General features: G+C 44.3%; 1 protein-coding gene across 1 annotated transcript in view; it reads left to right on the forward strand.

Moving 5' to 3' along the window:
• Positions 1 to 12,318, forward strand: part of SNCB (synuclein beta) — a 115,901-nt gene that overhangs the window by 65,084 nt on the left and 38,499 nt on the right. Inside the window, exon 5 of the mRNA XM_073650658.1 lies at positions 5,970 to 6,088. Within this exon, the coding sequence (XP_073506759.1) occupies positions 5,970 to 6,088 (119 nt within the window). The remainder of the gene's footprint in view (positions 1 to 5,969; positions 6,089 to 12,318) is intronic.

Genomic DNA, 12,318 nt, shown 5'->3' on the forward strand with positions numbered 1-12,318 from the left:
CATCTTATCTGCTTGTTATATTATACTGATTATACTTACATTTACCTATAATCGACAAACAAGCATTCATAAGAATCCTACTTTCTAATCATCGGCCCACGTAAACAAGCCCATATGTTAATCTGCAAATTAGCAAAACTCTTGATCATTGGTCTTTCATGCTTGCCATTAAATTGTTATTGGCATAACATCACCCCGTGTAAACAGGCCAACAACATGCATCATGTACGGGGAGATCATTACTGCCCCATACCATTGCATAGGCTTGTGTCAATGGGCAAATAAACGAGCATAGATCAACTTGATCAGCGGTTATTTATGGGCAGAAGTCATCCCATGTAAATGGACCTATAGATAACTGCCACCAATTCTTCTCTGAATAAATAAGTTATCAAGGTACATTGAATCCAACAGAGGAAGTTATTCTTAGGCTGTGTTCACACGTTGCTGCTGCAGTGCCTTTTTAACGGCAAATGTGGCAATTCCACACTTTTTGCAGTGGTTTTCAAAAATAGCAGCAAAAACTATACTATAATTGGATTGCTCTACTGTGCTTATTGAAGAAGTGTTATTATCCTCTGTCACTCTCATGAATCTTTCTTTCAGATCTTGGGCCACAAGTCACAATGCTCTGGGTTCAGAAATGCATCAGAGACTTTACATTACTGTTTCAAAAAATTAAACATCCAAAACCAAAAGCCTTGATTTAGGATTAATGCCTACACGTTTGCAGAATACAAACCCATAAATTGTGTAGTCTGATTCTGCAGTCATTTCATCGGCTCCATTAGCAAAAAGCAAAGGGGCAGAAGGATGGGAGCATTATACAACTATATGGCTACAGAAATCCTGTGTAGTCTTATTTTAAAGACACCCATAGGCCTTAATAGAAGCTGTATACACAAAAATAGTAATATACACATATATATACAGTGAAGGAAATAACTATTTGATCCCTTGCTGTTTTTATAAGTTTGCCCACTGACACAGACATGAACAGTCTATAATTTTAAGGCTATGTGCCCACGATGCAGAAATGCTCAGGATTTTTTCCTGAGCGTTTCTGCATCTCCCCTGGCAGAAAAAAACCCGGATTGTACATGCGGATTGTACATGCGGATTGTACATGCATTTTCCTGCCAGGGACATGCGGAAGTGAAGCGTTCTTCACATGCATTTCCGCATGCCGGTTGTCAAGCGCTTTCCAAGCGATTTTAGCATCACTTGGAAAGTGCTTGACAACTTGGTCACACTATATAAATCCATGCAAAAGGAATGGATTTATATAGTGTGACCATAAAGAATGGTGAAAAAAAAAATGTATACTTACCTTCCAATGGTCCCCCCAGTCTTGCTTTGCTCCATCCAGGCTGCCGGCAGATCGCGGTAAACTGTACTAGGACCTGCCGTCACATGACTGTGACGTCAGCGCAGGTCCTACAGTCCACCGCAAGTTGGAAGGAGGCGGAAGGTGAGTATAATATTTATTTTTTATTTTATTCTTTTTTTTACAGTTTTCTATGGTACCCAGGTGTGGATGAGAGTCTCCTCTCCTCTAGACCTGGGTACCATCCGCACATTGAAACGTTTGGATTCCGCTTGTGCACATGTAGTGATGCGTAATCCAAACATTCCAATGCAAGTCAATGGCGGCGATTACGCTGCGTGTCCGCAATATTAATGGACATGCTGCAGATTTTTGAGCGCAGCATAAATGCTGCGGAAAAATCCGCAGCATGGGCATTGACATTGCGGCTTGTCATTGGGGACCATGGGGGGCGGATTACCAAGCGTTTCCCAAGCGTTTATGCTGCGGAAATTCCGCAGCATAAACGCTTGGAAAACGCATAGTGGGCACACAGCCTAAGAGTAGGTTAATTTTAACACTGAGAGATAAATATCCCAAAAAAATCAAGAAAATCACATTGTATAAATTAGATAGATTTATTTGTATTTTGCAGTGAGAAATAAGTATTTGATTCTTCTGGCAAACAACACTTAATACTTGGTGGCAAAACCCTTGTTGGCAAGCACAGCAGTCAGACTTTTTTTGTAGTTGATGATGAGGTTTGCGCACATGTCAGGAGGAATTTTGGTCCACTCCTCTTTGCAGATCATCTCTAAATCATTCAGATGTTGAAGCTGTCACTTGGCAACTCGGAGCTTCAACTCCCTCCATAAGTTTTCTATGGGATTAAGGTCTGGAGACTGGCTAGGCCACTCCATGACCTTACTGTGCTTCTTTTTGAGCCACTCCTTTGCTGCCTTGGCTGTCTGTTTTGGGTCATTGTCTTGCTGGAAGACCTAGCCACGACCCATTTTTAATGTCCTGGCGGAGGGAAGGAGGTTGTCACTCAGGACTTTACAGTACATGGCTCCATTCATTCTTCCATTGATGCGGTGAAGTAGTCCTGTGCCCTTAGTAGAGGAACACCCCAAAAACATAATGTTTCCACCTCCATGCTTGACAGTGGGGACGGTGTTCTTTGGGTCATAGGCAGCATTTCTCTTCCGGTGAGAAAATGGCATTAACTCAACGGTGAGTTGAGTTAATGCCAAAGAGCTCAATTTTTTTCTCATCTGACCACAGCACCTTCTCCCAATAACTCACAGAATCATCCAGGTGTTCATTGGCAAATTTCAGACGGGCCTGCACATGTGCCTTCTTGAGCAGGGGGACCTTGCGGGCACTGCAGGATTTTAAACTTTTAAGGCGTAATGTGTTACCAATGGTTTTCTTGGTGACTGTGGTCCCAGCTGCCTTGAGATCATTAACAAGTTCCATCCCCGTGTAGTTTTAGGCTGATCTCTCACCTTCCTCATGATCAAGGATACCCCACGAGGTGAGATTTTGCATGGTGCCTCAGATCGATGTCGATTGACAGTTATTTTGTATTTCTTCCATTTTCTTACTATTGCACCAACAGTTGTCTCCTTCTCACCCAACGTCTTACTTATGGTTTTGTAGCCCATTCAAGCTTTGTGCAGGCCTTAGAAAGCTCTTTGGTCTTTCCCATGTTGTAGAGGTTAGAGTCTGACTGATTTATTGAGTCTGTGGACAGGAGTCTTTTATACAGGTGACTATGTAAGACAGCAGGTAACGAGTTGATTAGGAGTATCTAACTGGTCTGTAGGAGCGAGAACTCATAATGGTTTGTAGGTGATCAAATACTTATTTCCCACTGCTAAATGCAAATAAATGTATCTAATTTATACAATGTGATTTTCTTGATTTTTTTTTGGATATTCTATCTCTCAATGTTAAAATTAACCTACCCTTAAAATTATAAACTGTTCATGTCTTTGTCAGTGGGCAGACTTACAAAAACAGCAAGGAATCAAATAATTATTTCCTTCACTGTATATACATCTTCATGTATATATTTAAAAGTAAATTGAGAAATGCACTAAGCCTTTAAGCTGCCGAATGAAATGATATCATTGTAAGTCAATTACAGGAGCTTTCTGGTTACAGAAAAGTTCTGTCCCCGGGTGCAGTTTGATGTTCATAAAATGAGGATAATCCAGCACAATGAACCGTGAATAGGCTTTTATTCACACAACGTGCATAACAGAGGACAAGATAAGCAGTGCAGCTAAAAGAAGTGCGGCATCAATGCGTTTTGGGTGACAGCCCATGTAGCGCCCCGAGGGTTCGGCCACTACAGAGGTATTGCACCTCTGCCAGAGGTGTGATATTCCACTCCCGGGTAAGGATGGAGTATGGACCAGGGCTCAGATAGCTGCATGCAGCACCCACACCCCATTTCCGAGGGACAGCTCAACGGTGCTCCCATTAGACAGTAATGCAGGCACGACAGAATCTGTCCCTGGCTGGAGTGGGGAGTGGGGAGGAAAACCCGGTGATGTAGGAGCAGGAGGGGACGGTTCCTGAGCGTAGGTAGGAGCCCATTGGTTGCTGGTCACCTGGGCTCATGTGCTAGAGGGAGGTATATAAGGTGGGCACCATCTTAGATCGAGGTTCAGTCTGTTCGGTGGAGAACGCAGAAGAGAAGACAGGGAGCAGAGGCTCTGTAGGAGCTCTGCTCAGAGGCAGGCCTAGAGAAAAGGCTGGGGCCTGAGACGAGAAGGAACAGGAAAGGGAAAGAAGTGGCCGAGAAACAGAAGGGCTCAGGAACAAGAAGGAGGAAGGGACCCTAAGGACCAACGTGAATCGGGTGACGGGTCAGGCACGAAGAGGGTACCGGATCCCAATTTGGTGGAAGCTAATAATCTTCAACCAAGAACCGGAGGTCACGACCATCACTTGGTGCGACCCTTTGCTAAACCTTGCTAGGAAGGCATACCATATAGGGTAGCGGGAAACGGGGCCCACTTTTGCCCGCATAGACCCGCGGCAGCTGGACAAAAGCTTGGTCACTGGCGGGGCATGAGCCGAAGGAAGGATAGGAAGGAGCTCTGAACCATACTCCTGAAGTGCCTGGGGGTTGACCGAGTCCCTCACCTGGTGGACACTGCACGGCTTGGGTGGTCACTGTTGGCGCTGAAGTGACCCGGAGCATATGAACTGTGAGTAAAAGCCATTGGACTGCAGTACGTTGTCTGTGTACTCCTTGCTCCTCCAGCACTAACGGCACTGGGACTCTCTGCACCATCACCCCCACCATCCTCTACACTGCCCTGGGGCTGCACTCTTCCCGTGGGGAGTAACACTACCTCAGCTGCAAACACCATCAGCCTCAGCGGTCTGCACTGCAGCGGCGGTTAGCCCTGACCGCAATCCACGGGTGGCGTAGTCGGACATTACCTAAAACACATCATAGACTACCACTGGTCTGACCACCCTGAGCCACGGGACCGGGTCGCCACTACTACTCCCCGCATTGCCCTGAAGACCGGTCCCGAGTGCCCCACGGCCCAGGGGGCGAGTCACCCACCCTTAGTCATAATGTGTGAATAAAAACCTATTCACGATTCGTTAAGCTGGATTATCCTCACTTTATGATTGCTCCACGCCTTGACGAGGCGTTTTCGTGCTCCGAACACCTTCAAGATGTCTGTCATGGTGAGCTGGATCTAATCTTGTAGTTTGATGTTACACCCCCCACTCCCCACGATCAGGCTCTGTTGTTAGTCTGCAGTGCTGACATCACAATACCAACTCTACAGCCAATCACTGATCTCAGCCATCTACATGGGCGGAGTTGTTGAGCTCAGTGAGGAAGAATAAGTAAAATATAGTTGTTGTTTTTTTCACAAACCCCCAGCTGTGCCTGGGTAAAGAACTCTTCTGAAACCGAAAACCTTCCCCAACTTTAGGCCTCATTTAGAAGTCAGTTTTTTTGATGTACAAGAATCAGAATTTGGTCAGAGTTTCATCAGTTTTTTTCACTAATGAGAAAAGAAAAAGTTTCTTCACCTTCTCCTATCTATCAGTCAGTGAAAAACATACAGCACATGGACGGCATCCGATTGGCTGTCCAACTTTTTCACGGAACCATAGACTTGCATTGCCGATGTTGAGTCGACACTCGGATCAATATCGGACATGTCTCTTAGATTTTGCATGGACAAAAAAAAAGTTTGGACATGTGAGCAGCCACACAGACTTTCTTAAGTATGAGTGTTATCCATGAAAAACACGGACATCACTCGAATGAGAGAACCTGAATGAATGAAGCCTTACAGTAGTCTATCTATATGTTTGTCATGTGAATTTTATAGATGCAAGAGAAGATAAAAAAAATAACAATAAAGAATACAACTTGCCCAGAGTATTTTTTGCCACACACAAGAAACCAGTCTAATCTGTAACTAAAATTATAAATCATGGCTATGATTTATTCTCTGGTTGTAAAGCCTTGGATGCAGCCATCCTGAAATATATATCTTAAATTATTATGTAATAATAAAAGCAAAGAATGCTAAGAAGTCATAGTCTCTCTGTGATAGTACCTCTATTTTACCATCTCAGCCCCATTTATTTATTTTTCCTCGTTTTCCAATAGTGGCCGAGAAGACCAAAGAGCAGGCATCTCAGCTGGGTGGAGCTGTCATGTCTGGAGCTGCGAACATTGGTGCAGCCACTGGCCTAGTGAAGAAAGATGAATTTCCCACAGATCTAAAGGTGCGATATCATGACTTCTATGTGATTTGTGTGTGACCTTTTATTATCACCCTGTGTCATTATAACTGATATAAAATGCCTTTACATAATTTGAGAACGCACACGGTTCGCCCAATTTCAATCATGGCTGATGCCATTTCAGATTGTCAAAATAGTGATCTCAGATCTCAAGAAAAAATTTTGATCATAGGACTCTGGTGCAGATACACAACCTATTTAGACTTGTTTGCCCTGTTTCTATGTCATGTAACTATTTCAGTTTTATTGCAATGATAAAGAACTGTCAAATGTGAACACAAGACATTACATTTTTTTAAAGTCCATCAGTCAAACAAGCAAGATATTGCGGAATCATATGAAATATAGTAGCTTGTAAAGCCACCTATTTAAGAATACATTTCCTAAACTTTACATGTCCACATAATTCAATGTAGTCCTATGGCTTACCATTGCTGTTCAACTATAAATAGCCCCAGTGTAAATGTCAAAGCGTATATAATCCCTAGGTATAACAATAGATAATAACATTTCAGTCCAGGTTTGAGTTGATCTCTCCTACAGCAAAGGAAAATCTATTAATACAGATGCCAGGGTGGATCGTGATTCACTATCTTTACATTTCAGCCATCTGTTATGTAAGAATCTAGGAGGCTAAAGTCTTGTTTCATGGGTTAACAATGGCTCCAGACCATTAGCCTTTGTAGACATGGCAGACTTTGGCTGACACACGAGTGATCAGCTTTCTGCTGGCTGATAACATGAGCAACATGGTGGCTCAGTGGTTAGCACTGGGGTCCTGGGTTCATATCCCACCCAGGACAACATCTGCAAGGAGTTTGTATGTTCTCCCCATGTTTGCGTGGGTTTCCTCCGGGTTTCCTCTCACATTCCAAAGACATACTGATAGGGAATGAAGATTGTGAGCCCCAATGGGGACAGCAACGATAATGTCTGGAAAGCTCTGCGGAATATGCTGGGGTTATAAAAGAAAAGCATAATAATATCTTTATTATGGCCTGACAATAAACTGTAGAAGGACCAAATATTTGCATTAATTATATTGTTCACCATGTACAGTTTGCACAGCTTCTTATCTAAAATTCTTTAAACGAACATTAATCAATTTATTTTATTGTCAATTGGTAAAAATATGTAAAAATCGGAGCAAAAATTTGCTTGTCTAAAAGGACCCTATGATATGGTAGTTTTTTTTTGTCCCAATTGGTTAGTTGGGTATATTGGATATTTATTTTATATGATTTCAAATATTTAAATAATGATAGACATTCAATCCTATGTATACAAAATGTTCGACAAATTGGCACAAGTGGCAGAGGTTCAGAGTATTGTGTACTCTGATACATATGTAAATTAGCACTCTTCCAAGAGGAAGAAAGCTGGCTCTCTAGTGCCGCTTATTATAGGTGGCCAACTTAATGTCAACCCTATAATGAGCCTTGCCACATGACTTAGGATATTTAGTCAAAAGGATACACATATGACATGTTTAATGATGGCGTAAGTAAAATATTAGTTCTTATTAGTGAGTGATATTTAGTTGAAGAAAACATAATTAAAGAATGTTCACTCACAAGTTCATATGGGGTGGACATTAGTTAGGTGAGTGAAGTGTTCGTCATTTAATTTATATAAAATACACTTCACTTTTAAAATTTATTAAGCTGGAATATTAATAACAGTAAGGGCAGCCCATACCAGTAGTGGAGAATAGTGATGAGCGCAAGTGCCCGGTACTCGAGTTTGCCATGACATATTCCCGTCTCCGCGGCCCCATGTTTCTCGGCTATTAGACAGTGACAGAACATGCGGGGATTGCCTGACAAACACGGGCAATCCCTGCAGCAACAAATAATGTATGGTCACTGTAGATAAATGAGAGCAGACATTGTAATAACTTATACATGATCAGCTATTTTCACTTTTGAGAAAAAAAAACTTTCAACATTTTTGCATCCTTATTTTTGATCTATATGAATAATACTTAAGCGTGTGTACCGGAGCAATATACATGATCTCAGGCATTGTACTAGCGGCAGCAGAGGTAATGGATATTTAGAAGAGTAAAGATAACAGGAGGGAACTCTGCAGGATATAGAAGCATGCTATGTGCCCGCTGCAGCCAGCAGAGAAGCAATCTTGGAATACGCACACTCCTCAGACAATGAAGGGACTGCTTCCAGCTTAGCTTATAAATAGCAACAGCTGAGAAAATGAGGCCACAGCTTATACCGCCAGGATGAGAAAAAAACACTGACGGAAGGCAGCATGCCGAGCTGGAGAATGATTGGACGGAATAAGCTTCCCCCCTCACCCAAGGTTTCCTTTTGATCCTATAAATCCCTCTGTTCATATGACCCACAGACTAATATGAGTGGCCCTCTCCTCTGCTCTTGCAGATTACACTCAGAATACAGGCTCATTCCCCAGTTTACACTGCTTAAATCTACTGATTTGTTTTACCTGCTGTATTTTTTTTGTCTGCAGAGGCGTAGCGCGGCGCTGTGACTCGCAGCAGCCTGGCTTTATAGGAAGATTACCCTCTCTGTAAATGGAGCACATAACATTAAACTAATTATTATATTTATTTCATAGGCATAGCACAGATACAAGGAAGGTCTTTTATTTAGTTAATAACATAACCTTAATGAAGACAAAAGATCACAGCGAGAGGTTAAATTGTATCACTCCCAGTAAGATAAAAGACGTGTTATTAAATGGAAACGATGATTGAAATGCAATCGGAAATATGGACCAATGCCAAATGGTATCTTGGCATACATATTCATATAGCAGTGTGAAATCATCATCAGAGAAAGATTTCTTCTTAAAATCTACCAACTAAATTGATCTGGTTACTTTGATTGATGGTTAAAGTTAGCATATCTCATTGCCTAAGTAATTGAAACACAATCAGATTTCCATTGAAAGTGGCACACACTTCCACGCTTGCTAAATCATTCAGATTTCTGCATTAACGGCTTGGTTGCAGATCCTTCACTCCATGGCTTCTTTATGACACAGGGAATGAACCTCCTTTTGCCTGCACAATGGGATCACTTTTGATAGCCCTGCTACAAAGATGATTGGATGATGTCCAAGCTGTAGGAACTAAACCATTAGTAGATCCAATATAGTGCAAACAACTTGATTAACAGACAATGACCCACAGTCTTTTGACTGGTACACCCCTTTTTCAACACAATTAGTGATCCTGATGAAACCTTTTGTCACGCCAGGTGTGGGAAATACTTAGTGCAACACAGAGGGAAGAGGGAAAGGGAGCCCAGACATTAGGGAAAGGGCGAAGTGGAGACCTCCTAGTCCGGTCTAGTGTCACCCTGTCTCAACTACCGTCCCTATATTGCCTCTTCAGCAATCGCCGCATGCGTGCCTCGCCCTGTCTTTCCCTGGCGTATGGCTAAGGCTAGGGATGGGAGGAAATGAGCACTTGTTGATCTCCACTAAACTCTATAGACAACAAGGGTAGACAAACGGGGAGAATGCTTAACTTTAGATGACTCCAGACAAATGCGAACTCGGCCTCAAGCTCCAGAGAGGACGAAGTACTGCTCTTGCTAAGCCTTCACAAGTAGAAATTAATATAGCCGGCACTTCCCTCTCAGACACACCAGGTATATATACACCCAGGCCAGGGAGCTAATTACCAGAGGGAGGTAGCCGCTAGGTCCCAGAGATAGCCTCTCATCTAAGAAGATGTCTGTAATGCCAAACTTAGAGATCTCCTGCAACCAACTGCAGGGCGACTGTCTGTCATCTCTGATACACCTGTGACAGTACCCCCCCCCTCTAAGAGTGGTCTCCGGACACTGAGTACCGGGTTTCTCAGGAAAAGAGGTGTGGAATGAGCGAACCAATCTGCAGCTTTCACCTTTGACGCTGAAACCCACATCCTCTCCTCTGGACCACAGCCTTTCCAGTAGAAATGAATATAGCCGGCACTTCCCTCTCAGACACACCATGTATATATACACCCAGTCCAGGGAGCTAATTACCAGAGGGAGGTAGCCGCTAGGTCCTAGAGACAGCCTCTCATCTAAGAAGATGTCTGTAATGCAAAACGTAGAGAGCTCCTGCAACCAACTGCAGGGCGACTGTCTGTCACCTCTGATAAAGCCGTGACACCTTTCCATCTTCTCCCTGATGACTGTCAATACACAGGCAAATACCAACAAATGCACATGGTACATGGCAGCATTATGCACTTTTCCTCATTGCATTGTTCACTTATTCTTTATGTGATTCATACATCATTTATTCTTCAATGGTCTTTTCTATTGGCTCATTGTACATTTAAATATTAGGTTTGACCAATAAATACACTACCGTTCAAAAGTTTGGGGTCACCCAGACAATTTTGTGTTTTCGATGAAAACTCATACTTTTATTTGTCAAATGAGTTGCAAAATTATTAGAAAATATAGTCCAGACATTGACAAGGTTAGAAATAATGATTTTTCTAAGAAAAAATAATTTTCTCCTTCAAACTTTGCTTTCGTCAAAGAATGCTCCCTTTGCAGCAATTACAGCATTGCAGACCTTTGGCATTCTAGCTGTTAATTTGCTGAGGTAATCTTGAGAACTTTCACCCCATGCTTCCTGAAGCCCCTCCCACAAGTTGGATTGGCTTGATGGGCACTTTTTGCGTACCATACGGTCAAGCTGCTCCCACAACAGCTCAATGGGGTTGAGATCTGGTGACTGCGCTGGCCACTCCATTACAGATAGAATACCAGCTGCCTGCTTCTTCCCTAAATAGTTCATGCATAATTTGGAGGTGTGCTTTGGGTCATTGTCCTGTTGTAGGATGAAATTGGCTCCAATCAAGCGCTGTCAACAGGGTATGGCATTGCGTTGCAAAATGGAGTGTGTTACGGATCCGGGTGGTGGAACCTCTGTGCCGTGGTGCAAGGAGGGACCCAGAGGGGCGTAACTAAGTATCACCTCAGACCGACCCTGATCGTACGGTGGCTAATGACTCCTTGACCAGGGAGGGACCGAGCAGAGGGACCAGGTGCTACTCTGGGGACGACCTTGTAAGAGAGCAGGTGGCTCCCACGGGTCAGATGACTGGGACTGACCGGTATAGTGTAGCGCCCCGAGGGTTCGGCCGCTGCAGGGGTATTGCACCTCTGCCAGAGGTGTGATATTCCACTCCCGGGTAAGGATGGAGTATGGACCAGGGCTCAGTTAGCTGCATGCATCACACACACCCCATTTCCGGGGGACAGCTCAACGGTGCACCCATTTATACAGTAATGCAGGCACGACAGACCATGTCCCTGGCTGGAGTGGGGAGGGGGGAGGAAAACCCAGTGATGTAGGAGCAGAAGGGGACGGTTTCTGAGCATAGGTAGGAGCTCATTGGGTGCTGGTCACCTGAGCTCACACTCAGAGGGGAGGTATAAAAGGTGGGCACCATCTTAGGACAGGGTTCAGTCAAGTCAGTTCAGAGTGAGAGGAGAAGACAGGGAGCGGAGGCTCTGTAGGAGCTCTGCTCAAAGGCAGGCCTAGGGTGAAGGCCGGAGCCTGGGAGGAGAAGGAGAAGTAGGCCTGGAGAAGAGGCCGAGGGAAGGAGGAGAAGAAGGAACAGGAAAGGAGAAGAAGTGACAGAGAAACAGAAGGGCTCAGAAACAAGAAGGCAGAGGGGACCCTAAGGACCAACGTGAAATCGGGTGACAGGTCAGGCAAGAAAAGGGTACCGGATCCCAAATTGGTGGAGGTAAATTATCCCTCAGCCAAGAACCGGAGGTCGTGATCATCACTTGGTGCGACCCCCTGCTAAACCTTGCTAGGAAGGCACCATATAGGATAGCGGGAAACGGGGACCACGTTTACCCGCATAGATCCGCGGCAGCTGGACAAAAGCTTGGTCACTGGTGGGGCACGAGCCAGAGGAAGGATAGAAGGGAGTCCTGTGCCATACTCCTGAATTGCCTGGGGGTTGACCGAGCCCCTCACCTGGTGGACGCAGCACGGCTTGGGCAGTCACTACCTGTACAGAAGTGGCTTGGAGTATACGAACTGTGAGTAAAAGACCCTGGACTGCAACACGTTGTCTTTGTGCTTCTTACTTCGCCAGCACTAACGGTACTGGGACTCCCTGCACCATCACCCCCACCATCTACACCTCGCTGCCCTGAGGCTACACTCCTCCCTTGGGGAGTCGTACTATTCCCTGCTGCACCCAC

This window comes from Phyllobates terribilis, unplaced genomic scaffold (assembly GCF_046119375.1).
Source record: "Phyllobates terribilis strain yellow unplaced genomic scaffold, ASM4611937v1 Scaffold_11__3_contigs__length_659146591, whole genome shotgun sequence".
NCBI lineage: Eukaryota > Metazoa > Chordata > Amphibia > Anura > Dendrobatidae > Phyllobates > Phyllobates terribilis.